We start from the raw sequence: 25,422 nt of genomic DNA, 5'->3' as shown, positions 1-25,422 counted from the left end.
CTCTCTCTCTCTCTCTCTCTCTCTCTCTCTCTCTCTCTCTCTCTCTCTCTCTCTCTCTCTCTCTCTCTCTCTTTCTCTCTTGCTCCTTCCCTCCTTCCCTCCCTCCCTCTTTCTCTCTGTCCCTCTCCTTCTCCCTCCCTCTCTCTTTCTGTCTCTCTCTGTCTCTCTCTGCCTCTCTCATCTCTCATTTGTCTCTATCTCTATCTCTATCTCTATCTCTATCTCTATCTCTATCTCTATCTCTATCTCTATCTCTATCTCTATCTCTATCTCTATCTCTATCTCTATCTCTATCTCTATCTCTATCTCTATCTCTATCTCTATCTCTACACACACACACACACGGAAGGATGAGTTAGAAGTCCACAGTTGGAGGTATTATATTTTGACCACTTTCTAACAAAATATAAATATGTGCAGTTGTGGGATTCCACCACAGAGAAACATCTCTCTCTTAGTTACAATAATTGCATGTATCCTTCCTCTGACTGAAGCAGGAAGAACAGCCATCAATCCAGTGGGCATACCCTGATTTCACTATCATTTTAGCAAAATGATGGCACTCAAGATTTCTGTAGTTATAGCTAACTGAGCCAACCTTATCACTTAAGGACATGTCATCACCACCATCCATTGCTGTTCCCCACAATTTGAGGAACGTGAATCAGTTCTCAGTCAAAGACGTATAACCCTTAAGAGCAGAACACACACACACACACACACACACACACACACACACACACACACATATATACACATATATATACCTGGTGGTCCCTGATCCCCTTTCATGCCATCCCGTCCATCTCTTCCAGGCAGCCCATTAGCTCCTGGGGTCCCTGGGATTCCTGGAACTCCTGAACAGTTGGCCTCCTGCCCATGACACGGTTGGTAAAAAATAGCCACTATGGATGCCACGTAAAAAAACGTCAATAATGTCATTTCTGCTTAGCTGAAAAAAAAGAAAAGAAAAAGAATGTGCATTAACATTTTTCAGCATTGCTGGACAAGAGACACCCATCGTATGACACATTCCAAACTGTAATGATAACATTTCAAATGCTGTGTTCAGCCACTCAAAGTTGCTTGTTCCCATTATGTTTACCTGACCCAGCAACAAAACAATGTGCCATAGAATTCAGCAGAACAAAGAACAGAGTAGAGTAGAGTAGAGTAGAGTAGGGCATTGTAGGATAGGGTAGGATAGAGTAGGGTAGGGCAGGGTAGGGTAGAATAGAATAGAATAGAATAGAATAGAATAGAATAGAATAGAATAGAATAGAATAGAATAGAATAGAATAGAGCTGGAAGGGACCTTGGAGGTCTTCTAGTCCAACTCCCTGCTCCGGTAGGAAACCCTATACCATTTCAGACAAATGGCTGTCCAGTCTCTTCTTAAAAACTTCCAGTGATGGAGCATTCACCGCTTCTGGAAGCAGATTGTTCCACTGATTAATTGTTCTGTCAGAAAATTTCTAGATTGCTTCTCTTCTTGATTAGTTTCCCATCTGTTGCTTCTCGTCCTGTCCTCAATGGATGGAAACTAATCAAAGAGAGAAGCATTCTAGAAAGTTCCTAATATATTGGAAGACTGCTATCATGTCACCCCTAGTTCTTCTTTTCATTAAACTTGTTGTTGTTGTTAATTGCGAAGTCGTGTCCAACCCATTGCAACCCCATGGACAACGTTCCTCCAGGTCTTCCTGTCCTCTACCATCTTCCTGTCCTCTACCATCTTTCATTAAACTAGACTTATGCAATTCCAGCAACCGTTCTTTATACGTTTTAGCCTCCAGTCACCTAATCAGGAAAATAAAGATGGCCAGGCAAAATGTAACGGATTATCTCCAAAACCCAAAAGAATAAGACTGGCAGCTACATGCAAATTGAAATCACTCTGATTTCCAAGGTCAACTTACCATTCTTTGCCGAGGTGATATGAAGGAATGGTTTTGAAAGCATCTGATTTATACTGCATTTACGATTGGGAAACAGCAAGCTTAAGTGGACATCTGGTATGTGCTTGTAAAATGCAAGAGAAGCTAGAGACGGGTGAAGTTGATTTACTTGGCAAATATTTGAAATAGGGTGAAAAACCCCTCATGAGGACAAAATTACATATTGTGAAAGTGCAGATCAAATTTCTTCTCCAAGTGGATTATTTCCTGCTATATAGTGGTATCTTGGTACTCATCATTAATTAATTCCCGGAGGTGCGATGAGTATCAAAAATGATGAGTACCAAAGATTTCCCCCCCCCCCCGTAAGGAATAATGTAGTGAGTCATAAGGCAGCCGACACAGACAAGGTCTAGTTTCAATGGAGGAGAATATTTGTAGCTCAGGGTTGACATGAGGGGCCCTTGGTGGTCTCTGAGCTTGGTTGTTTTCTTGCAGATGTTTCATTACCCTAGAGAGTCATTCGGGCCTGCACCTGTGTTCAACAGTGAAGGGATACAGGGCAGAAAACATCCTGTAGCCAAGAAGGCTCCACACACATTTGCACGTCTCAGGTGACCCTGAGGACACAGGCAAACCTCCAGGTGGCTTCAACGGCTCTCTAAAAGAATGCAAATGACCAGCTGTCTGCAAGGAGTATAAATCCTTCCATTCCCCACCAGTCCAGTCAGGGCTGAAGAAGCTTCTTGGATGAGAAGCGAAATGTCTTCAAAGAAAAAACAAGAAAGTCCAGTTGCCTCCTGAAAAAGCACCTTTGAGACAGATTGGACAGTCATTTTCCAGAATGATCTAGGGTCTCATGCCTCAATTAAAGGGTTTGATTAGAAGACCTCTGAGGTTCCTTCCAGAAATGTCAGGTTCTATCTAGACCTCTTCCTTACTTTAGCAGTTTTCTAATTGAAGAGAGCATTGCTCCATGAAAACTAAGGTGATATACTCTTTCATATCACGAAGAAGTAGACCACATTTTAATTCTGATGATTTTTTTTCCAGAGAAGCTTTCCTTCACATACGGAAGATGTGCTGGGAATCCAGAAGGTCCCAACACATATTGAATATATGAAGTTACAAAGATTGCTTTAGGGGAGGGGAAAAAAACCCACAACAGTGTCTTGAAACCAAGGCCATTAGGGCACACTTCCAATCTTGCAACCAGAACTAAACTGAGTCAACAATGACTCTCAGAACAGCCATTATAGAAACACAAAGGCTTCATTGATCTTCTGCTTTCTTCTGTGTGATGTTTTCCTAAGGTATGTATTCTCCTTGAATAATACCAGGGAAGATTAAGAGCAGTACTTCTTTAATGTAAACATCTCTCATAATTTGAGTAGATCAAGTGGAAAACAGTAATCTTAGCTTGGCTTTGAATGAAAAGAACATTGTGTTCATTGATCCAAAGAACTGCATGTTGCTTCTGTTTATTGATTCAGGCACCACATGATCACTCAACTGCTTGGGGAACCTGTAAGGAACTATAATTTCCCCCCGAGACATTCTCCCAAATCCATTGGAACCATAGGGCTGAAAAGGACCTGGGGGGGACGTCTAGTCCAAACCCCTACCCAAGCATTGTTCCATCTTGGACAAGTGGCTGTCCAACCTTTTCTTGAAGACCTCCAGCAATGGAGCACCCACAATTAAATGAAAGAAAAAAAATAGAATCAAATCAAATTATTTAAAGTTAGCTAAATTAAAAAGTTAGAATCCCTGGCGTTCCTGAAAAAAGCTCTCCTGTTACGCAGCAAACATCTTCCACGAATCCCTGCCGAGTTTGTGGAATGGCCAATAGCTTCTTGTAAAATCCTATGATCAGTTTTATTTCAGGATCAGATCTGCTCAGATTTCATAGGCGGCCTTTGACCTTTCAAGAGCAGGATGAGAAGTAACGGAGGGAAGCTTATTGAAGAGCGAGCCAACCTCGAACTAAGGAGAAATGTCCTGACCAGGGCTTTTTTTCTCGGAGAAAAGGTGGCGGAACTCAAACCTGGCCACGCCCTCATCAAACCCTAGGACCGCCCCTTTAGAGAACAGGAATGCAAGTAAAATTTGGGAGGGGCTATTTCCGGTGTGGGAGGGGCTATTTCCGGTGCGGCCGGCCCGGAAAAAGGTGCCGGAACGCCGTTCNGCCGCGTTCCGGCTGAAAAAAAGCCCTGGTCCTGACTGTGACAACAATTGATCAAGGGAAATGGTTTACCTCCAGAAGTTATGGGTGCTCCATCACTGGAGGTTTTTAAGAAGAGATTGGACAATCATTGTTTGATGTAGGGTCCCCTGCTTGAGCAGAGGGTTGGGCTAGAAGGTCCCTTCCAACGCTATCATTCTATGTTCAATCTATATAAATAAAAATGTAAATGTTTGTTTGTTCAAAATCTTAAATCTCCGAAAGTTCTTCCCCGATTGCTTTGAAATTTTGACAGAACGTTGCATTCGAATACGTGCATGTTTCTATTATATAGATGTCACACCTGTGACAGGTAAAAACATGCTTTTTTGAAAAACAGCGCCATCTGTTGGACGTAAAAGCAACACACGCAGACTGAGCCACAGCAACGCGTGGTCGGGTACAGCTAGTATTCTATAATAGGTAACTCCGTCATTTTGGGGTGTGAAGACTATGGTGATTTTACTTGACCTGCTAGATGTTGTTGTTGTTGTTAGTTGCAAAATCGTGTCCGACCCATTGCGACCCCATGGACAATGTTCCTCCAGGTCTTCCTGTCCTCTACCATCTTCTGGAGTCCATTTAAGCTCACGCCTGCTGTTTCAGTGACTCCATCCAGCCACCTCATTCTCTGTCGTCCCCTTCTTCTTCTGCCCTCCATCTTTCCCAGCATTAGGCTCTTCTCCAGTGAGTCCTTCCTTCTCATTAGGTGGCCAAAGTACTTGAGTTTCAACTTCAGGATCTGGCCTTCTAAAGAGCAGTTGGGGTTGATCTCCTCTAGGACTGACCAGTTTGATCGCCTTGCAGTCCAGGGGACTCGCAGGAGTCTTCTCCAGCACTACAGTTCAAAGGCCTCCATTCTTTGGCACTCAGCCTTTCTTATGGTCCAACTTTCACAGCCATACATTGAATACGAGATAGTAAATGTTAAGGGAAAAAGAGAAGAAATATTTGATGTTGTAACTTGAGATTAGTACTAAAGCTTTTGTAATCGAACTATTGATTAACCCAGTCACCACATTGCTTTTTAAATACTTAAATGTAAAATTGGAAAATGAATAAAATATTATTACAAAAAAAAAAGGAAAAAGAAAGGAAAGCAGCATCGTATCCAGAATAGTCAGGATGGGAGGCAAACAGATACCACTTCCTGACTTTTTGCAGATTGGAGACATTTATTTTGAGGGTTTTTTCTTTCTTTCATCAGTGCAGACTTTGAGTCGTTGAACACGTCCGTTGTGAACGTCAAATCATTAAGGTGATGGGTTGATTCGCTCTGGAAGATCAACCACAGACCGAATCCTTGGGATTTCCCCAAAATCTCTCCCAAGAGGAAAGCACATTTGTTTGTCTTTTAGCCTGAATAATGTCTCTCTCTGTCCTCGTGCTCTTTCACAACTATTACAACAAAGCTTCCAAACTAGACGTGTGATTGATAGCGTGAAGACCCTTTCCCTTTGAGCCCACCCTCAAATGTGCCCTTTTTGTTAGGTAGCCAGGACTGAATTCTCACCTTTCCGGATATGGCACTTGGAAAAGGTCACCGCTCACCTCAGCTATAAATCACTAAGCCCCTGACATCAGTCTAAATGAAACCGAATAATCAGCTCCATTCCAGGCTAGCTTCTGGCCTGGTTGCAATTTTGGAACAACCTGAAGTTGTCAAAACTGGCACGACCAGGAGGAAGGAGCAGCAAAGAGATTAGCCCAGAGTGGTCTTCTGGATTTTTCCTGCTGCAATGTGGTAGTCCTAACTAAGGTGGAATAGAATAGAATAGAAAAGAATAGAATAGAATAGAAGAGAAGAGAAGAGAAGAGAAGAGAAGAGAACAGACATTGTAGAATAGAATAGAATAGAATAGAATTGAATAGAAGAGAAGAGAAGAGACATTGTATAGAGTAGAATAGAATAGAAGAGAAGAGAAGAGACATTGTATAGAATAGAATAGAAGAGAAGAGAAGAGAAGAGAAGAGACATTGTATAGAATAGAATAGAATAGAATAGAAGAGAATAGAATAGAAGAGAAGAGAAGAGAAGAGACATTGTAGAATAGAATAGAATAGAATAGAATAGAAGAATAGAATAGAATGGAATGGAATGGAATGGAACGGAAGAGAAGAGAAGAGAAGAGAAGAGAAAAGAAGAGAAGAAAAGAAAAGAGACATTGTATAGAATAGAATAGAATAGAAGAGAAGAGAAGAGACATTGTATAGAAGAGAAGAGAAGAGAAGAGAAGAGACATTGTATAGAATAGAATGGAATGGAATGGAAGAGAAGAGAAGAGAAGAGACATTGTATAGAATAGAATAGAATGGAATAGAATGGAATGGAATGGAATAGAAGAGAAGAGAAGAGAAGAGAAGAGAAGAGAAGAGAAGAGAAGAGACATTGTAGAATAGAATAGAATAGAATAGAATAGAATAGAATAGAATAGAATAGAATAGACCTTGGAGGTCTTCTAGTCCAGCCCCCCCCCCACTCAAGCAAGAGAACCTATACCATTTCAGACAAGTGACTGTCTAGTCTCTTCTTAAAGACTTCCACCATTTCTGAAGGCAACTTCTGTTCCACTGGTTAATTGTCCTCACTGTCAGGAAATTTCTCCTTAGTTCTAGGTTGCTTCTCCCCTTGATCAGTTTCCACCCATTGTTTCTTCTCCTGCCCTCTGGTGCTTTGGAAAATAAGTTGATCCCTTCTTCTTTGTGTCAGCCCCTCAAATACTGGAATACTGCTGTCATGTCGCCCCTGTTTCCTCTTTTCTCTAGACTAGCCAAACCCAAGTCCCGCAGCCGTTCTTTGACCATTTTAATTGCTCTTCTCTGAACTTTCGCCAAAGTCTCAACATCTTTTTTGTAGTACGGTAACCAAAATTGGTTGCAGTTCAAAACACCTGTGAAATTTGCAGCTTAAAAAAAAAAACAACAAACAAAAAAAGTCCCTCTTCTTTGTACAAATTGCCTAATCAGAGCCCCTATAAAAACTCCATTAGCACCATATGCCTGAGCTTCAATTGGTGCAAAGATTGCTAATGTATAATTAATGCAAAAGTAAATGGCGAGCAGAGACTCTTCATAAAGTTTAATGGCTGAGAAAAGAAAGCCGTCTCTAAATAATTTGTGTTATTTAAGACTTTTTTTTTTTAAAAGGATTTGTTTGTTCAGGCTGGGAAATGTTCAGTACACATCTGAGTCACGCGGATAGCTGTTTCTGAAAAATAATGCATTGTGAAGTTTATCAGGTGCTGACTCTTGTTCCCTCCCAGTGTTCTGTTGGCACTGAATGAAAAGAACAGCCTGTTGACAATACGAAATCTTTTTGTACAGTCCCCCAACAACTGTGAACAGCACGATGTGTGGCTGTTAAGTTGTTAGAAGTCTGCCGTAGCACAAGTCACAAAAGCTCAGATGATCTCGGCACGGCCTTGTCTGGCCAAGCTACGATTCAACTCATTTAAATAAAGAGAAGAGAAGAGAAGAGAAGAGAAGAGAAGAGAAGAGAAGAGAAGAGAAGAGAAGAGAAGAGAAGAGAAGAGAAGAGAAGAGAAGAGACATTGTATAGAATAGAATAGAATAGAATAGAATAGAATAGAATAGAAGAGGAGAAGAGAAGAGAAGAGAAGAGAAGAGACATTGTATAGAATAGAATGGAATGGAATGGAATGGAAGGGAAGGGAAGGGAAGGGAAGGGAAGGGAAGAGAAGAGAAGAGAAGAGAAGAGAAGAGAAGAGAAGAGAAGAGAAGAGAAGAGAAGAGAAGAGAAGAGACATTGTAGAATAGAATGGAATGGAATGGAATAGATTTGGTCTTTGATTTGGTTTGTCGCATCTTTTAACTAGGAAAGATCTATAACTCCAGCCAGTTTTATTTGTTTGAAAGTGGTTGAAAGACATAGGATATGTAGATACTTTATTATCAGCGTTATTATGAACCAATTTTTGAAAACGTGGCAATGCAACCACACATCAAGTATAAAGTATAAAAGAACAATAAACATTGCACTGCCTAAAGAAATTAGTCTTGTGCTTCCCCAACTTTTTGGGCACCAGAGACCAATTCCGTGGAGAAAAACTTTTCCACGGACTGGAGGAGGTGTGGTTTTGTGTGCTGTTTGCATCCTGCGGACGGGGCTTTGCTTGTTTGTGTGGCCCGGTTGCCGGCATGCCGTGGCCCGGTACCGGTCCACGGACCAGGGGTTGGGGACCCCTGTTATAGCAGACCCCAGAGGGCAAGGGTGTCAAACTGCCGGCCCGTGGGCTGGACACTTCACAATGAAACCACGCCCACCCCATTGCCGGCAATGGGGAAAAAGCTCTGATACGTCGCGCGACATCGCGTGACGTCGTGAGTTTGACATGTCTACCATAGGGACTCCTATCACACGATGCATAGAGAAGCGCAGGTATAATTCTGAAGGTGACCACTTCTTCTTCTTCTTGTGCCATATCCATTATCGGACGTTGGCGGTCATGTTGGCAATCCTGTTTTTATCAGCAGCCGCACGAAAAAGTGCTGCTGAGTTTTGTCCAAACCAGTCCCTTAGATTTTGAAGCCACGATGTTCTTCTTCTGCCTGGACCTCGTTTGCCTTCCATCTTTCCCTGGAGGATTAAATGGAGTATGCCGTATTTTTCTGGGTGTCGCATCACACGTCCGAAATATTCTAATTTTCGTTTTTTAATTGTTTTGATGATTTCCCTTGGCTTTCCCAGGCGGCTGATCCCCTCCTCATTTCCGATCTTTTCAACCCAGCTTCTACGTAACAGCCGCCTGTAAATCCACATTTCAAATGCTGTGACCACTAGGGGGGAGCCAAACTCTTCTCCTAAACAGGCCAGTCCTACCGTCTCAATATTTTACTGCTCTTGCCAGTGTGTGGAAGATCAGAACACTTTTTTTTTTGTCTTTGTGAGTGTGTTTGTGTTTGTGTGTATGAGTGTGACGGGTGAATCTGAATGTTGTATAAACTATGGGACGCTACTGGTACGGAAACAACGTCCAAGCCATTCTGTGCTTGTAAAGGAAGAGGAGAAATCCTTTCATAGAGTCTTTGGTTATTAATCTATCAGTGTAGGTCCCAAATTCCTATATTGTAACTGGCGCTTTAATTTTCTGAAAGAGTAAGAAGTCTACTCCTCTTAAATGCTTTGATAAGAATAAACTTTCAATCTCCCCCCCCCACAAAATTATTAATACACGTGAATAATATGACTAGACTACCAGATAGAAACAACGATTGGAAACTGATCAAGGAGAGAAGCAACCTGGAACTAAGGAGAAACTTCCTAACAGTGAGGACAATCAACCAGTGGAACAGAAGTTGCCTTCATAAGTTGTGGGTGCTCCATCAATGGAGGCTTTTAAGAAAAGTCTGGACAGGCATTTGTCGGGAATGGTATAGGGTTTCCTGCCTGGGCAGGGGGTTGGACTAGATGACCTCCAAGGTCCCTACCAACTTTATTATTATTATTATTATTATTATTATTATTATTATTATTATTATTATTATTATTATTATTATTATTATTATTATTATTATTATGGATCATCGCACAGTCAGCCAGATGTTCAGACTGGATTTGGCATTTTGTCTACCTATCGAGTCCTTTTCCAGGACCTGGGATAGGCAGATGTGGATGTTTGATGGTATTACAGATATCGTCGCAGGATGGAAGCAGTTCCTAGTAAGGCCGCCTTTTGCAATTGACAAATAGCGAATTTGTCAATGCCAATGGTGTTCAAGTGGTGCTCCAGTTGTTTTGGAATTGCACCTAAGGCGCCTATTACTATTGGTACTACTTTTGCTTGCTTTTGCCACACTCTTTCTATTTCTATTTGTAGGTCTCTGTATTATTATTATTATTATTATTATTATTATTATTATTATTATTATTATTATTATTATTATTATTATTATTATTATTATTATTATTATTATTATTATATACAGTAGTGGCCAACATTGTGGAAAACCTTTGGGAAAAGTGTACAGTAGAAATGCCACCTTTGGTTAAGTTTCCACCCATTTTTCTTCTAATTTCTTTACAACTGTAGCCTTGTTCACTTAATAAGACTATTTTACATCGCTTTCTGGGCGACCAGTCAACTCTTTGCACCATGACTTTAATTTTATTACGTTTTACAAGCTCACTCAATGAAAGAACACAAAAAACACCACAAACAACTTGATAGAGATCACATAACACACTGACAAATGTCCTCCTCTCAGCTTCAATACAGGACATCAATCACTGAATCCTACCGTGATCTGATTGGCTCATTGCCAAAACAAGATGACCCCTGATTGGCTCTCTAAACACTCACGCTCATTGGCTACCATCGGATGAAGGAAAGCTACCTGAGATCAACCTAAGCAAGTTGTGCTTCCTTTTTCTGGTTATTTGGCTAAAACGTTTCACAGAATACAGTACAGATAATTGAACAAACTTTGTTGCGTTACGTTCTTGATTAAATTATCTTTCCAGTGATATATATAATTTTATGGTACTACTCCCCCTCCCAAAAAAAGTGGTGTTATTAGCCACCAAACCTCAAAAATACCCTTTCCCCAAAAAGTTCCCACAATTTGGGCCACTAGTGTAGCTCAGAGTTCGCAAATGATGAGTGTTTGGTGATCACAGCCGATGTCATTCCACTGGGAGGTCTCAAGGAGGACCGCACAGTCTTCCTCGTTCAAGTTGTTGGGCTCTGAACTCTTCCAGTGGGTGTACCTCAACGGCTGTCCATTCAAATACACGAATTTGCCTTCCGTCTGGAGATCACTAATACCCAGGTAGATGTGCTTGCCAAGCCACTTGGTCATTGCCGTCAAGGCCGCGTTCTCAGCCGCGTTCGTGGCGACCGCCAGAGCACCGCCGGCCTGGCTGCAGAGAGCTTTCCCGTTTGCAAAGTTTTCGCTCCGACCGGTGGAAACGAAGCTCTTCCCTCCGACGGTGGTCACCCCCTGCATGGCGAAGACTAGGCTCCGGGAAATAAAAAAGAAGAAGAAATAAATCGCTGTGAAAACAAGCTTTTGGCGAATGAATAAACGCAGCTCAAGGCAAACCCTGAAGCTGCACGTTGACAGGTTTCCTTCTAACTTAGTTTAGAGCAGTGGTTCTCAACCTTTTTAATGCCGCGACCCCAACCGGTCGTAAGTCGAGGACTAAACCGGTCATAAGTTGAGGACTAAACCGGTCGTAAGTCAAGGACTACCCAACCGATCGTAAGTCGAGGACTTTCCCTGCCCGGGAGCGCCGTGCATGCGTGGTTCTGCCCCCTGCGCCGGCCGAGGCGTAGCTGGCAAGTGGCAGAGACGGAGCAGGCCAACCACCAGCTGGCCCAGCCCAAGGGAGGTAAGGCACCCGCCGGAAAAGGGGAAAAAAATGGCGGACAAAAAAAATGGCGGACAAAAAAATGGCGGACAGCCTTGCTTGGCGACCCCTGTGAAATGGTCGATCGACCCCAAATGGGGTCCCGACCCACAGGTTGAGAACCACTGGTTTAGAGATTGAGCTGGCAACCATGTCAAAATGATTTATAATGGCTTATTTCCCAGCCAAGCCTATTCTCCATGCAAGGACTAAGCAGGTCTACCAGTTAACCAGGTTTGTCACTGCCTTCTTCACTGTGGTTTATTTCCCAGCGAAGACTATTCTCCATGCAAGGACTAACCAGGTCTACCAGTTAACCAGGTTTGTCACTGCCTTCTTCACTGTGATTTATTTCCCAGCAAAGCCTATTCTCCATGGAAGGACTAACCAGGTCTACCAGTTAACCAGGTTTGTCACTGCCTTCTTCACTGTGATTTATTTCCCAGCAAAGCCTATTCTCCATGCAAGGACTAAGCAGGTCTACCAGTTAACCAAGTTTGCCACTGCCTTTACAACTGTGGTTTATTTCCCAGCAAACCCTATTTTCCATGCAAGGACTAACCAGGTCTACCAGTCAACCACGTTTGTCACTACCTTTTCCACTGTGGTTTATTTCCCAGCCAAGCCTAGTCTCCATGCAAGGACTAATCAGGTCCATCAGCTAACCAGGTTTGTCACTGCCTTCTTCAGTGTGGTTTATTTCCCAGCGAAGACTATTCTCCGTGCAAGGACTAACCAGGGCCACAAGTTCACCTTTTCCAATCCTGTAACTCAGGGGTCTGCAACCCCTCAGCCATGGACCGGTATCGGGCCGCAGCATGCCAGCAACTGGTCCACACAAACAAGCAAAACCCCATCCGTGGGATGCACACAAAACCATGCACTCTCCGGTCCACGGAAAAACCTTTCTCCAAGGAACCGGTCCCAGGTGCCCAAAAGGTTGGGAAACTCTGCTGTAACTGGATCTAGACAAATGCAACACTCAATTTTGTCCAGAAATCATTAGGGCTTAGCCAGGGATTTATGTTACCTATAGAGTTCTTAATCCTTATAGCTTTCTTGCCTTCCTTACAGAGATGTTGTTAGTTTGATTTATTTTCCCCTCCAGGAACTGGATATATATGTGTATTCTGCAAAGCACTTTGCTCATTGATTATATTCCCTGCAGGCATTCTTATTTATCTGCAGCCAGGTTTAAACATCTTGAATGCTCTTCAAGGAGTTTTTTGGGAAATTCAAAAGCATGGGGTGGATAAAGGGGGAAATATTTATGTGGCTTGAAAAGTTGTCAGGATCAATATCTAATGGAAGTTAAAAAGAATGGGCGGTGTCTTCTTGTTATTTTCTTGTTGGCGTTTCTTTTGAGATCAGCTAACACAAATAAATATTGTCACCTCAACTGGGCAAAATCACACTTACACGAATGTATGCATAACTGTATCTACGTGGAGGGAAGTAAGCAGTGGGGCACCCCAAAGCTCTGTCTTAGACCCAGTACTCTTCAACATCTTCATAAATGATTTAGATGACGGAAGAATGAAGACGACATCAAGCTGGTGGGAATAGCAAACACTCCAGAAGATAGACTTAAGATCCAGAAGGATCTCAACAGACTTGAAGTATCAGTATCGCTTTATAAAGCCTTAGGAAGACCATACTTGGAATGCTGCATCCAGTTTTGCTCACCATATTATAAAAAAGAGATAGAGACTCTGGAAAGAGTGCAGAAAAGAGCAACACAGATGGTTAGAGGACTGGAGGATAAACATACGAAGAACATTTGCAGGAATAGAATAGAATAGAATAGAACAGAACAGAACAGAACAGAACAGAACAGAATAGAATAGAATAGAATAGAATAGAATAGAATAGAATAGAATAGAATAGAATAGAATAGAATAGAATAGAACTGGAAAGGACCTTGGAGGTTTTCTAGTCCAGCCCCCTGCTCAAGCAAGAGAACCTATACCATTTCAGATAAGTGACCTTCTAGCCTCTTCTTAAAAATCTCCAGTGATGGAGCGCTCACGATTTCTGGAGGCGAGCTGTTCCCCTGGTTAATTGTCCTCACTGTTAGGAAGTTTCTCCTTAATTCCAGGTTGCTTCTCTGTTTGATTAGTTTCCAACCATTGGAATTGGGTATGTCTAGTCTAGTGAAAAGAAGGACTAGGGGTGACATGATAGCAGTGTTCCAGTATCTGAGGGGCTGCCACAAAGAAGAGGGGGTCACATTATTCTCCAAAGCACCAGAGGGCAGGACAAGAAACAATGGATGGGAAGTAATCAAAAAGAGAAGCAACCTGGAATTAAGGAGAAACTTCCTAACAGTGAGGACAATTAACCAGTGGAACAGAAGTTGCCTTCAGACATTGTGGGTGCTCCATCACTCGAGGTTTTTAAGAAAGGACTGGACAGCCACCTGTCTGAAATGGTGTAGGGTCTCCTGCTTGATCAGGGGGTTGGACTAGAAGGCCCCCAAGGTCCCTCCCAACTCTGTTATTCTGTTATTAATACTGGCCCTACCTGACAAAATAAAATTAAGTGTGGCCTTACCAAGGCCTTGTAAAGTGGTATTAACACTTCACGTGATCTCGATTCTATCCCTCTGTTAATGCACCCTAGGACTGAGTTGGCTTTTTTGGTGGCTGCAATATTACCGGCTCATATTTAAGTGATCCCTCTTTCAGTTACTGCTACAAAGCCAAACATTTGGTTTTTCTGGCCTAAATGTAGAATCTTACTTGCCTCTTCACTGAATCGAAGGGAATGAGTTGAAGGGAACAAGTAATAACGAGTGCTCATTATGACTTTCTCGGCTCCCCCCCAGATGTTGCAACACAAACGCCAACCAGCAGCTGACATGCCCACATTCTTCCTTACTTTTTTGGCTTTTGCTGAGTTGAGCTTGTAACGTCTGGACCGTCTTTTCCAAAGCAGCAACTTGCCTTTGAACGGTATCCACAGCTACAGAGGGGAAGAAAAAAAACAAAACAGAGAGAAGGAAATCTAATCAAACCCCGAAACTTCCATTTATTTTCATTCCTGCCTGCGTGGTCTTCAAGTGAGCTCCTCCTGAGACTCGGGAGAGCGCCAGACTTCATCTTTTAGAGGCTTTCGTACAATTGTGCAAGAAGTCCAAGAAGATCCAACTTTGAATGGTTAGCTAACCTATTTCAGCCACTCCCTACCCACACCCATTTTATCTGCTTAGGGCGGGGGTGTCCAACCTTCACAACTTTAAGACTTACTTGTGGACTTCCAACTCCCATGCTGGCTGGGGAATTCTGGATGTTGCAGCCCACAGGTCTTAAAGTTGCGAAGGTTGGACACCCTGGCCTATTATATCTAGACCAGAGAAATCTGTATTGCACTGTGAGAACCAAGATGTCCCCCCCACCCCAATAAATAAATAAATAACCCAATGAGAAACAGCTTATGGCAAACGAAGCCCCTATAATCGTAGCTCAATGCAAACCCCGAATGTAGGTTTTGACAGATCTAGCACTGGCTAGTGTACATATTGACAGATCTGTGTGGACTGCTGCATTTTATAAATGCAATGCTTTTATTTACTTGTCTTTGTTCATCGGGGGATAGATGTATAAAGATAAAGGAGGGCTGCTTAAAAAACACATCGTCGTTAAAATAATTTTAATACTTGTCAACGTTTAGGTTAAATAAGAGGATTTAGATAAAAATAAAGAATAAATGCTGGTTTGGGCCAAGGGTAGGCAACCTTGGCTCTTTTATGACTTGTGGACTTCAACTCCCAGAATTCCTGAGCCAGCCATGCTGAGGGGAAAGGGAGAGGTTTCCAAGCTGAACCAGGCCGGCTCAGGAATTCTGGGAGTTGAAGTCCACGAGTCATGAAGGGGCCATAGTTCCCCCATGCTGGCTCAGGAATTCTGGGAGTTGAAGTCCACGAGTCATAGAAGAGCCAAGGTTGCCTACCCCTGGCCTAGCCCAATTAGTATAAGTTACAAATTGAGAAATTGTTCCCAGTTTGACCGAGGTAGCCTGACTCTTTCTTGAATCAGGAATTCAGATCTTTGTTGAATTAGAACTGTTAAGAAATTTCCATTTGTTCTTCTAACACTTGAGACAAGGATTTCCTCCCTGCTAGAAGTTACATGAGGCGAGCGAAGCAAGAAAGACAGAACTACGGATGGACATTGCAACATGCCCCATATCCGAGCTCTTCTTGGAAATATCAGAAACTCCCCTTCCTTTTCATGCAGGCAAAACTCACCATCACTTTCCTACCTGTCATTTCTCCTTTTTGTCCCTTCTGGCCTGGGGCTCCTGCATTTCCCTTTGGTCCTGAAGGACCAGCCTTTCCGGGGACTCCTTGTTGACCCTTCATTTGGAGGCCTAGGGTTTGAGACAAAGCAGCATTGTTTGGACTCCGTTTTCCCAAGATAGCCATCTCCTTCGCCAAACCGCAGCATTTATCCATCAGACATCTCCAACTCAAAAGGATGCTTGCCGATGACAGGAGGTTTTGCTAGGCCGAAGAACCAGTTGCATCACTGGAGGTTTTCAAGAAGAGACTGGACAGCCACTTGTCTGGAATGGCATAGGATCTCCTGCTTGAGCAGGGGGCTGGACTAGAAGACCTCCAATCTCCCTTCCAGCTGTATTCTGATTCTGGTAGGCTATCGGGCACAAGCCACTGGAGCCATTCTCGGACAGCTCAAGTAAGCAACTTTATTCTAGAATTTTCCCCAGACTCTTTGCCTTCTTCCCCTGGGAATGACCACATGGACCAACTTCATGGATCTCGGGGGAGGTCACGTTTATGCCACTTACTGCTATGGAAGACTCTAAGCTAGGTCCTCACTTAACCCCTCCTTCCAGCCTAGCTGACAGTTTTCCGACATGTCAAAAAACAAAGAACTTTGTTAAAGGTTCTTTCTTTTTGTTTAAATACAGAAATAAGATTAACTACATAGTGCTATGTAACGAGCACACTGTGTACGTGTGTATGAGAGAGAAAGAAAGAGAGAGAGGGGGGGAGAGAGAGAGGGAGAGAGAGAGGGACGTAGAGAGAGAGAGAGAGAGAGAGAAAGGGAGAGGGAGGGAGAGAGAAAGATTTCAGAAATTATACCCGTGTCTCCTTTCTCTCCTTTGGCCCCATCCCTTCCATCTCTTCCCGGTAAACCAGCAAGTCCTGGGTTACCACAAGCCAACACTGTGCAGGAATTTGTATCCTGACTCCTTGTCTCCGGAGAAGCAGCCAAAGCCAGCGATGCTCCTGAGAAGAGCAGCAGCAAAGTCTTGAAAACTTGGAGGAAAAACATTGTTGATACCTTGGATCAAGAACAAAGTTAAGGAGAGATTATTTGGAGTTAGCTGGTTTGATTCATTATTTAGAGTTCAGAGACCAAAATAAAGTGCATGGGGTATCTGGATAATGTTCAAAGCTACACACACCTGTCAACCACATTCACCAAGTAGAGATGGCACGTGCGAAATAAACAAATAAACCAAGTAGCAACATCGTTGAGTAGTTTAATCAGCCATTCAACCCAGGTTCTCCAGATCTTAGGGATTCCTCTGGTTCAAGTTTCTTCTTCTTTTTTTTTATAACAAGTTTTATTAATTTTTCAATTTTTTACATCCAGGTAATTAGGAAGCAGCGTGGTGATAGGGTAAATCAATAGTCCAATAACAAAATCATCCATATGTATGTCAGGTTACGTCATTAAGATTCCCTCTCTATTACAACAGAAACTTGTGCATATTTATCGTGGTTTTTAGTATCGCCTGTTCACCGCCCTGAGTCCCGTAAGGGAGATAGGGCGGTATATAAATTTAATAAATAATAATAATAATAATAATATTTCCCTTAATTAGTCTATACATAGTTAATACATTTCTAGATAAAGCTCAATCAATCAATCAATACATTTATCAGTCAAATTTTACTTACTCATCTCCAAGTCCTCTTTTCAAGTTTTACTTAATTCCAGTTACCACGTTCCAATTTAGCCTTTAATAACCATAATAGTTAAACTTCGGCTAACCTTAACTTCCCTCACTTCATTACAATGTGGACCATAAACAAGTTAATGAAAATTAACAGTTAGATTATAGCTTTGAATTGTAATATGGAAACGGGTTTGTGACCACGAAAGACATTTTGTTAGTACATGAGGAGCTACCAGGACGAGAAATAGAATATATTTGTGAAATCAAGTAAGAACGTAATGTTCGGAAGAATATGTGTACTCTAGATACGATAATTATCTCTGGTTCAAGATTCTCATAAGAAGGAGAATAGAAGCAGAATGGCGAAGGATTTGCTGTAAACATTGACAGAGCAGAGTCTGAGTTGAATATGAAGTCAGCGTGGCTTACCAGAGTGTTTCTCGATCAGCTAAAGCAGTTTCTTCACCCTGGAAAAAGATGGACGTTGATCCAGGAGGAGTAAATTCTCTTCTCTTTTCAACAGCAGGAAAGAACACAAGAGAGAAACCCATGCAGATGTGCGTTTTATTTCACCACTGCTGTTGCTCAAGATATCGGATTGCAAAACCAATCTTTGCATAGTTCTGCTTACTGGCATGCATGCAGCCCCTTACTATAAACTTTCACCCCATTTATTTATTACAAAACCATTGTCAGTTGACAGGTCAGATCAATTTGCACAGGGCTCAGTTCCAACCAGTCCGTCCATCAATTTAGAATTGACTGACAGACTGACATTGATTGATTGATTAGGCTTATAAACCACTTCAACCCAACTCTTTGAGCAGTCCAATGGGTGGCTTAAAGATATATGTGGCTTTTAACCCTCTCCAGTTACCCAAAGTGTAAAAAAAAGGGGTCAAAATGTTGAGACTCGGAGTCCACGAAACACATGTTGCAACTCCGAGGCTGCGTTTGTTACATCCACGGCCAAACTCTTTCCTGGAAGCTCCCGGGATAAGTAAACTGTGAGAAAGCAGAGCAGAATACACATCAAAGCGGCAGATATTTTTCAGAGTCCTTCTTTAAACAATCTCAATTTATCCCAGTGAAGAGAACTTTCTCACTGTCCATGAATTAAAGTGCCTCTTTGTTTTTACCTTTTCTTCTTCTCAGGAGTAGTTTATCAATTCCTCTTGGCCTTCCCAAGGCTTAGTTGAATGAGTGCTTAACCCTGAATTATAGTTGGTTTTGTATTTCTGACCAAACATTAGTTCTTGTAAAAAGGTCTTTTTTTTTCTTTTTCGGAATTTTTATGCTTTCTTTCTTTCTTTCTTTCTTTCTTTCTTTCTTTCTTTCTTTCTTTCTTTCTTTNCCTTCCTTCCTTCCTTCATTCATTCATTCATTCATTTCATCCCCTGAGTAGCAATTCATTGCCAAAATATGATTCCATCCAAACCGAAATCCATTCACAGTTGCAAATAAATATAGATCAAATCTTTGGCTAGAATCTTCGACTAAAGCTTCAACATTTTCAAACTCTTTGAAGCTGGTGAAAACTGGTGATAGAGGGGCATAGTTGTCAATGGTTCTCTTACTTACAGTTATTAGAACGGTTTAAAGCAGAAAAAAGAATTTATGGTTTCCAACATTGTAAAACATTGAACATGAAATAGAATTGCATCGAAAGGATGAACATGTAACTGCTAAAATGTACAAATTTTTGCTGAAATTTGTAACAGAAGTGAAAGCATACAGTATATGATAAAATGGGCTAAAAACTCTGGTTAGAATATTCAGATGGAACAATATGTGGATGAAAGGATTTACATTTTCGTCATGTTGTAAACTGTAAAGAGGTGTTTTTTTTTTTTAATGATGTGACATTGGGATGGTTCACCAGACAAATTGTACAGAATGTATAAAGGCACTTCAAACATTACATTGGAAATCTGAAGAAGCACGAAGGGACATTTTGTTATGTTTAGTGAATCTGTAAAAAAAAGGTAGGAAATTCCGAATTCAAATTCAGAGGACTTTAAAGATTAATACCCAGTTGAGACCAGAAATCTTCTCCTTGGGATTGGCGGACAAACAATTGGGGAAAAAAATGTCACATAACATTGTTTTTGTATGCGATAGTTACAGTGAGATTTTTTTTTTTTAATTGAAAATTTTATAACAATTTTACAATATAACTCCCCCCCTTCCCAGAACCCACCCTTCCCCTCCTCCCTCCCTCCCCCCCACTTCCCAGAGCCAATCACAGGGTTAACAATACAGTAACCATACTCTATCTAACATTAAACAACTATTAGATTAACAGATTATTGTATATATACAAAGATGGAAAGACTTGGCATTATCCACAGTGGAGGAATGGTTGATGGCGGAACTTGCTGAGATGGCCAAAATGACTTCTTTGATCAGAGAAAAGATAATATTTATGATAATTGATTATTAGAAATCCCTTACGGACTTTTTACATAAAAAGGAAAGAAAATGAACTTATGATTTATGATTTTGACAATTAGACAAGATTATACAGCAGAAGGAAGAGAACTAGGCTGTAATTATAGAGTGAGAAGTCAATTTCTAATTATACTGAAAAGATTGGAAGCTACTTTGGAAGACAATTTCTATTACTCTTTTACATGTTTTTCCCTTTCTTGCAATTTTAGGGTTTTTTTTTTGACTGATTTCATTTACTGTACATTTTCATTTGCAGAGAACCAGAGTTGCTGAGTGGATTGGCTCAACACAAGCTGAGGACAACTGGGACTTGGTCCATTGGATCAAGCTAGCCACCTGGGCATTGAGTCACTGATTGTATTTCCATAACACCAGAGGTTGCTGGGAGGAGTGGCTTAACACAAGTTGGAGAGAACTGAGACTATGTCTGTTGGATCAAGCTAGTGGCTTGTGGGCCTAACAGCATGCGAAGCAAACAACTAAACAGGCTGAAACATATAAGGAATGGTTGCTGGAATTGGGTATGTCTAGTTTAATGAAGAGAAGGATAGCAGTGTTCCAGTATCTCAGGGGCTGCCCCAAAGAAGAGGGAGTCAAGCTGTTCTCCAAAGCTCCTGAAGGCAGGACAAGAAGCAACAGATGGAAACTAATCAAGGAGAGAAGCAACCTGGAACTGAGGAGAAACTTCCTGACAGTTAGAACAATTAACCAGCGGAACAACCTGCCTCCAGAAGCGGTGAATGCTCCAACCCTGGAAGTTTTTAAGAAGAGACTGGACAGCCATTTTTCTGAAATGGTATAGGGTTTCCTGCCTGAGCAGGGGGTTGGACTAGATGACCTCCAAGGTCCCTTCCAACTTTATTATTACTATTATTATTATTATTACATCTAAAGCAGGAAGGCTACAAGAGAATATGACCTTCTAATCAGAAGCGTGCATCTGAGCAAAAGTGCAGTCTTAAACATCAACACTTTGAAAACAGCAGAAGTTCATCCTTGGTGAGTACTTGTGTTATTGCTATTTTATTTGAGAATGTCTGGTTTGGTTCAGTGCAACACGTGTTTTGCAGCTGTTGTTTTTTTTTGTGGTTCTCTTTTTAAGTTTGGATATTTGTCCTATCTGTAAGGAGATGGCTAGTTTACATGGGCAGATTGCTGCTCTAGTGTTCTTTAGTTTGTGCTCTTCAGGCTGGTATTAGTTGGCCAACTCAGCTACTGTGTTCTGTTGAGCTGCCTCCTTCTCCTACAAACACCCCACAGGAGAAGGGCAGTGTGGACAATGGTTGGATCTGGCGGCGTCCAGCTGCGGACCATAAACATGGAGCCTTTGGTGTGTCCTTGCCCAACAGATATAGTGCCTTTGCTGAACTTGATACTATGGTGGTAGGTCCAGCTGTTTGTGATAATGATGGTGACTCAGCTGAGCAGGGCCTTGTGGTCCATGAGGAAGAAGTTGTCCTAGGTAAGAGAAGGCCTGAATCAGGTGTTGCCAATCAGCCATGGGTGGTGAGTAAGGTATCTAAAGAGAGAAGCCACCTTCTGGTTGGTGAGTCAATCGCAAGAGGTGTCGATTTAAGAAAGGAGGTGGAGATTTTGAAAGAAGTGAGGTGTCTGCCTGGTCCTTTATTGCCAGCAGAAAAAAAAAGGGTGCTTTGTTAAGATAGTCAAGAATGCTAGTAAGGACTGTGACGTTGATATCGTTGTGCATCCTGGCACTCATGACCTGTCTCAAAAAGATGTACTTTCTGTGCAGAAGGATTTCCAGAGCTTTGGACAGGAAGTTAGCAGAATAAGCTATAGACTTACTTTTTCAGAGGTTTTACCTGTCTATAGTTGGGGGGGGGGGGAAGAGAGAAAAAGCCAAAGACTAATGTAAGTTGCAAAATCATTTTATTATACTTATATAGTTGGTAAGAAATAGAAACAATTCATGCTCCTTTCCCCCCTCCTACATTTGCTTGTATCCAGCTGTTGCAAAATCTTCTGGCAGTTCTTGAGGTTTTGTTTTTTTCCCCAAGGACGTCTCATTAACACTGCATGAGAGCAGAGGTGCTTTTGACAAGCTGCATCTCTCTGAAATAAACTCTAGAGATTTATATTCTCTCAACCTTGCTTGCAGTGTTTCTCAACCTTGACAATTTTAAGGCATGTGGACTTCAACTCCCAGAATTCCACAGCCAGCAATGCTGGCTGTGGAATTCTGGGAGTTGAAGTCCACATGCCTTAAAATTGTCAAGGTTGAGAAACACTGAGCTTCCGTGAAAGTCTATTTCTGGCTCAGGGTGGTGAAGCCGAAACCGAAATAAAACTAACTTTTTCCTTGCAATCTACTGGTGAGTTACTCTACAGCTTTTTCAGGAAGAAACTCTAGCCTCACCCTACTACACAACATTGGGTGCTGTTAATTGTTTTAACTATCAGGAAGTTTCTCCTTAGTTCTAGGTTGCTTCTCTCCTTGATTAGTTTCCATCTGTTGCTTCTTGTCCTGCCTTCAGGCGCTTTGGAGAATAGCTTGACTCCCTCTTTTTTGTGGCAACCCCCTGAGATATTGGAAGACTGCTATCATGTCACCCCTGGTCCTTCTCTTCATTAGACTAGACATACCCAATTCCAGCAACTGTTCCTTATATGTTTTAGCCTCCAGTCCCCTAATCATCTTTGTTGCTCTTCTCTGCACTCTTTCTAGAGTCTCAACATCTTTTTTACATCGTGGTGACCAAAACTGGATGCAGTATTCCAAGTGTGGCCTTACCAAGGCGTTGTAAAGTGGTATTAATACTTCACGTGATCTTGATTCTATCCCTCTGTTAATGCAGCCTAGCACTGTGTTGGCCTTTTTGGCAGCTGCAGCACACTGCTGGCTCATATTTTATTAATTTTTTTTATTATAATTCATTAGTGCTTAATGAACAATGTATTGTCTGGCTTGATTTGTTTTGCTTAGTAATACAAGTTAAGTTCTCACTCTCTATCCCGTTTCTCCAGCCATTGATAAAATAGGTTCCATGTTTGAAAATATTCTGCATCTTTCTTCTTCTTCTTTGATCCTCAATGTAAGTCTATCCAAGAAATGGCTGTTTCTAACTACAGGAATTTTATTCCCTTGATTTTCATTTCCCGTTGCCTTTTTCTCAAATTTAGCTTAGACCAGGGGTAGGCAATCTTGGCTCCTTTATGACTTGTGGACTTCAACTCCCAGAATTCCTGAGCCAACATGGCTCAGCTTGGAAACCTCTCCGTTTCCCCTCAGCATGGCTGGCTCAGGAATTCTGGGAGTTGAAGTCCACGAGTCATAAAAAGGCCAAGGTTGCCTACCCCTGGCTTAGACTATTATTTTTTCATACAGTATTTTCTTGTTGGGTAAGGTAATGAAAAGCAATTTTAATTTGGGAATGGATGTAGAAATCAAGGATAAGAATGAGGAGGAGGAGGCTGATCATTAATTAAGGCTAACTAGACCCATGGATCTTCAGTGATACAATCCAAATATTTTAATTCCAACCAAACATCCCAATATTAAACCAATTTTTGGTTAACCCACCAGGCCAAACCTCCTTTACTAAGCTAGCTAGAATTTATTAGGGTTCACCTCTGACCTCTTGGGCTCACAACACAATTACTGTAATAAATTTGAAATTCAAATCCGGATCCTTTGGTGCAAAATGATATTCACTCACGGGAATATCCCTGAATTCTAGCCCTACCAAGGCTCCGAAGAATCCTTTGCGTAACTGTCCAAAGATTTCAGGGAAATATAGCAAGACTATTGTAGGACCATGTCTATTAAGCTGCCTCTCATTGTGAATAAAAAAAAATAGAGTCTCAAGCAACAGATGCTGGCAGGAAATGGGTTTATTTAGAAACGATGGGAAAATGGATCTATAATTGCTACATTTCAGTGCAAGTTTTGCTAGCTAAGCTAAGCTAGAGAAGACTTGGAAGAGGGCAGCATGTATCTGAGGATGGATCGTAAAAGCTAAGCAGCATCAAGTCTGCTTCCGACTTCTTAGGAGGACTGAGGATTCCAAGATGTTTGGTTTGAGTGTGATGCTAGAAGAAGGCAACTTCCGTTGGAATGACAAGGTTGAAGTCAACGGAGTAAAACTTGACTTCAGATCTCCTTGCTGAAAACAGGGGAAACTATTGGATTAAGACTTACTTGCTCTTTGCTAGAGACTGTCTCTGTGAAGCACAGAGTAAGCTTCCTTTTTCAACTCTGTGTTGGAATTCTTTTCTTTCCTCCAACTCAACGTCTCTTAGATTTTAAATTCACAGATGATTGACCAGCCAAGCTCACAAATTCTATTATGCCAGTACCCATCCGGGTGCATTTCCACGCATTTTTCGTAGCCAAGGTTATTCGGCTCTCCTTGAGCCCAGTTGAAAAATACTAGGGGCTGGCCATTCAGATCCTCAAACCTGTTTCCAGTTGTGCTGTAAGTGATTCCCAGAATTGCCTGTTCCTTACGCCATCCTACTATTGTTTGGAGGGCTCTGTTCTCTGCCGTGTTCCTCGGCAAGGCGAGATTGCCACCCATGTATCTGCAGCTGTTTTTGGCGGCCTGGAAATCGCCCCTAGTGTCAACTCTTTTGAAAATTTTATCATCAACAATTGCTCCGTTGGGAGCCAGGATAACTAGAAGGAGAGAGAATGGCAAAGCGTTGAAATGCCATGTTTGTTTATGTTGCAACATGCCCATGTGCCGGGATTTACATCTACGACACTTTAATGGAAAGTTTTTCAGCAAAATATAAAACACGGTCTGGGAAATAGCTCATCAAACAAGGGGCCTATGCTCCAGTGTGCAACATAACTTTTGAATTAAAAAGCAAATCTGTCATCTAATAATAATCAGCTTAGAGGCATTGCATTCCCACCAACAGTCCAAGTGCAATCTTATCTTGAATTTGTTGCTCCTTATCTACTTTGTGTTGAACTTTAGTTAATAGAATGGAGTAGAGTGGAGTGGAGTGGAGTAGGGTAGGGTAGGGTAGGGTAGGGTAGAGTAGAGTAGCAAAGTTGGAAGGGACCTTGGAGGCCTTCTAGTCCAACCCCCTGCTCAGGCAGGAAAGCTCTACCATTTCAGACAAATAGTGGTCCAATCTCTTCTTAAAAACTTCCACTGTTGGAGCATTCACAACTTCTGGAGGCAGGTTGTCCCACTGGAAGTTTTTAAGAAGAAACTAGGCAGCCATTTGTCTGAAATGGTATAGGGTTTCCTGCCTGAGCAGGGGGTTGGACTAGATGACCTCCAAGGTCCCTTCCGAGTCTGTTATTCTGTTATTCTTTTTTCCCTCCCTCCCTCCCTCCCTCCCTCCCTCCCTTCCTTCCTTCCTTCCTTCCTTCCTTCTCCAACACTGGAAGTTTTTAAGAAGAGACTGGACAGCCATTTGTCTGAAATGGTATAGGGTTTCCTGCCTGAGCAGGGGGTTGGACTAGAAGACCTCCAAGGTCCCTTCCAACTTTATTATTATTATTATTATTATTATTATTATTATTATTATTATTATTATTATTATTATTATTATTATTATTATTATTATTATTA

General features: G+C 41.8%; 3 protein-coding genes across 3 annotated transcripts in view; all 3 read right to left on the bottom strand.

Annotated features, from left to right (window-relative positions):
* Window positions 1–942, bottom strand: part of LOC107300661 (pulmonary surfactant-associated protein A-like) — a 5,759-nt gene extending 4,817 nt beyond the window's left edge. Inside the window, exon 1 of the mRNA XM_015829971.1 lies at window positions 768–942. Coding sequence (XP_015685457.1) covers window positions 768–942 — 175 coding nt within the window. The remainder of the gene's footprint in view (window positions 1–767) is intronic.
* A 9,733-nt stretch (window positions 943–10,675) lies between these two features.
* On the bottom strand, window positions 10,676–17,929 carry LOC107300729 (mannose-binding protein). The gene is made up of 5 exons (XM_015830033.1): window positions 17,852–17,929; window positions 16,599–16,800; window positions 15,755–15,862; window positions 14,372–14,455; window positions 10,676–11,096 (listed from the first exon to the last, which is right to left on the bottom strand). The coding sequence occupies exons 2-5, from the start codon at window positions 16,789–16,791 to the stop codon at window positions 10,723–10,725; spliced, it is 759 nt and encodes a 252-aa protein (XP_015685519.1). The 5' UTR covers window positions 16,792–16,800; window positions 17,852–17,929; the 3' UTR covers window positions 10,676–10,722.
* A 5,778-nt stretch (window positions 17,930–23,707) lies between these two features.
* Window positions 23,708–25,422, bottom strand: part of LOC107300672 (pulmonary surfactant-associated protein D) — an 8,952-nt gene continuing 7,237 nt past the window's right edge. The window contains exon 5 of the mRNA XM_015829980.1: window positions 23,708–24,509. Within this exon, the coding sequence (XP_015685466.1) occupies window positions 24,130–24,509 (380 nt within the window). The 3' untranslated portion in view covers window positions 23,708–24,129. The remainder of the gene's footprint in view (window positions 24,510–25,422) is intronic.

The sequence above is a fragment of the Protobothrops mucrosquamatus genome, unplaced genomic scaffold, assembly GCF_001527695.2.
Source record: "Protobothrops mucrosquamatus isolate PMUCROS unplaced genomic scaffold, P.Mucros_1.0 scaffold_240, whole genome shotgun sequence".
NCBI lineage: Eukaryota > Metazoa > Chordata > Lepidosauria > Squamata > Viperidae > Protobothrops > Protobothrops mucrosquamatus.
Note: the sequence above shows the minus strand (reverse complement) of the source record. Positions and strands in the feature narration are given on the sequence as shown.

Excerpts from the sequence above, each read along its gene's own strand:
- LOC107300729 (XM_015830033.1), bottom strand. The coding sequence starts at position 16,791 with ATGTTTTTCCTCCAAGTTTTCAAGACTTTGCTGCTGCTCTTCTCAGGA. Across the intron at positions 15,863-16,598 it reads AGGAGAGAAAGGAGACACGG|GCCTCCAAATGAAGGGTCAA; the intron begins GTATAATTTCTG and ends CTCAAACCCTAG. Across the intron at positions 11,097-14,371 it reads ACTCAGCAAAAGCCAAAAAA|TCTTCGCCATGCAGGGGGTG; the intron begins GTAAGGAAGAAT and ends CCCGGAGCCTAG.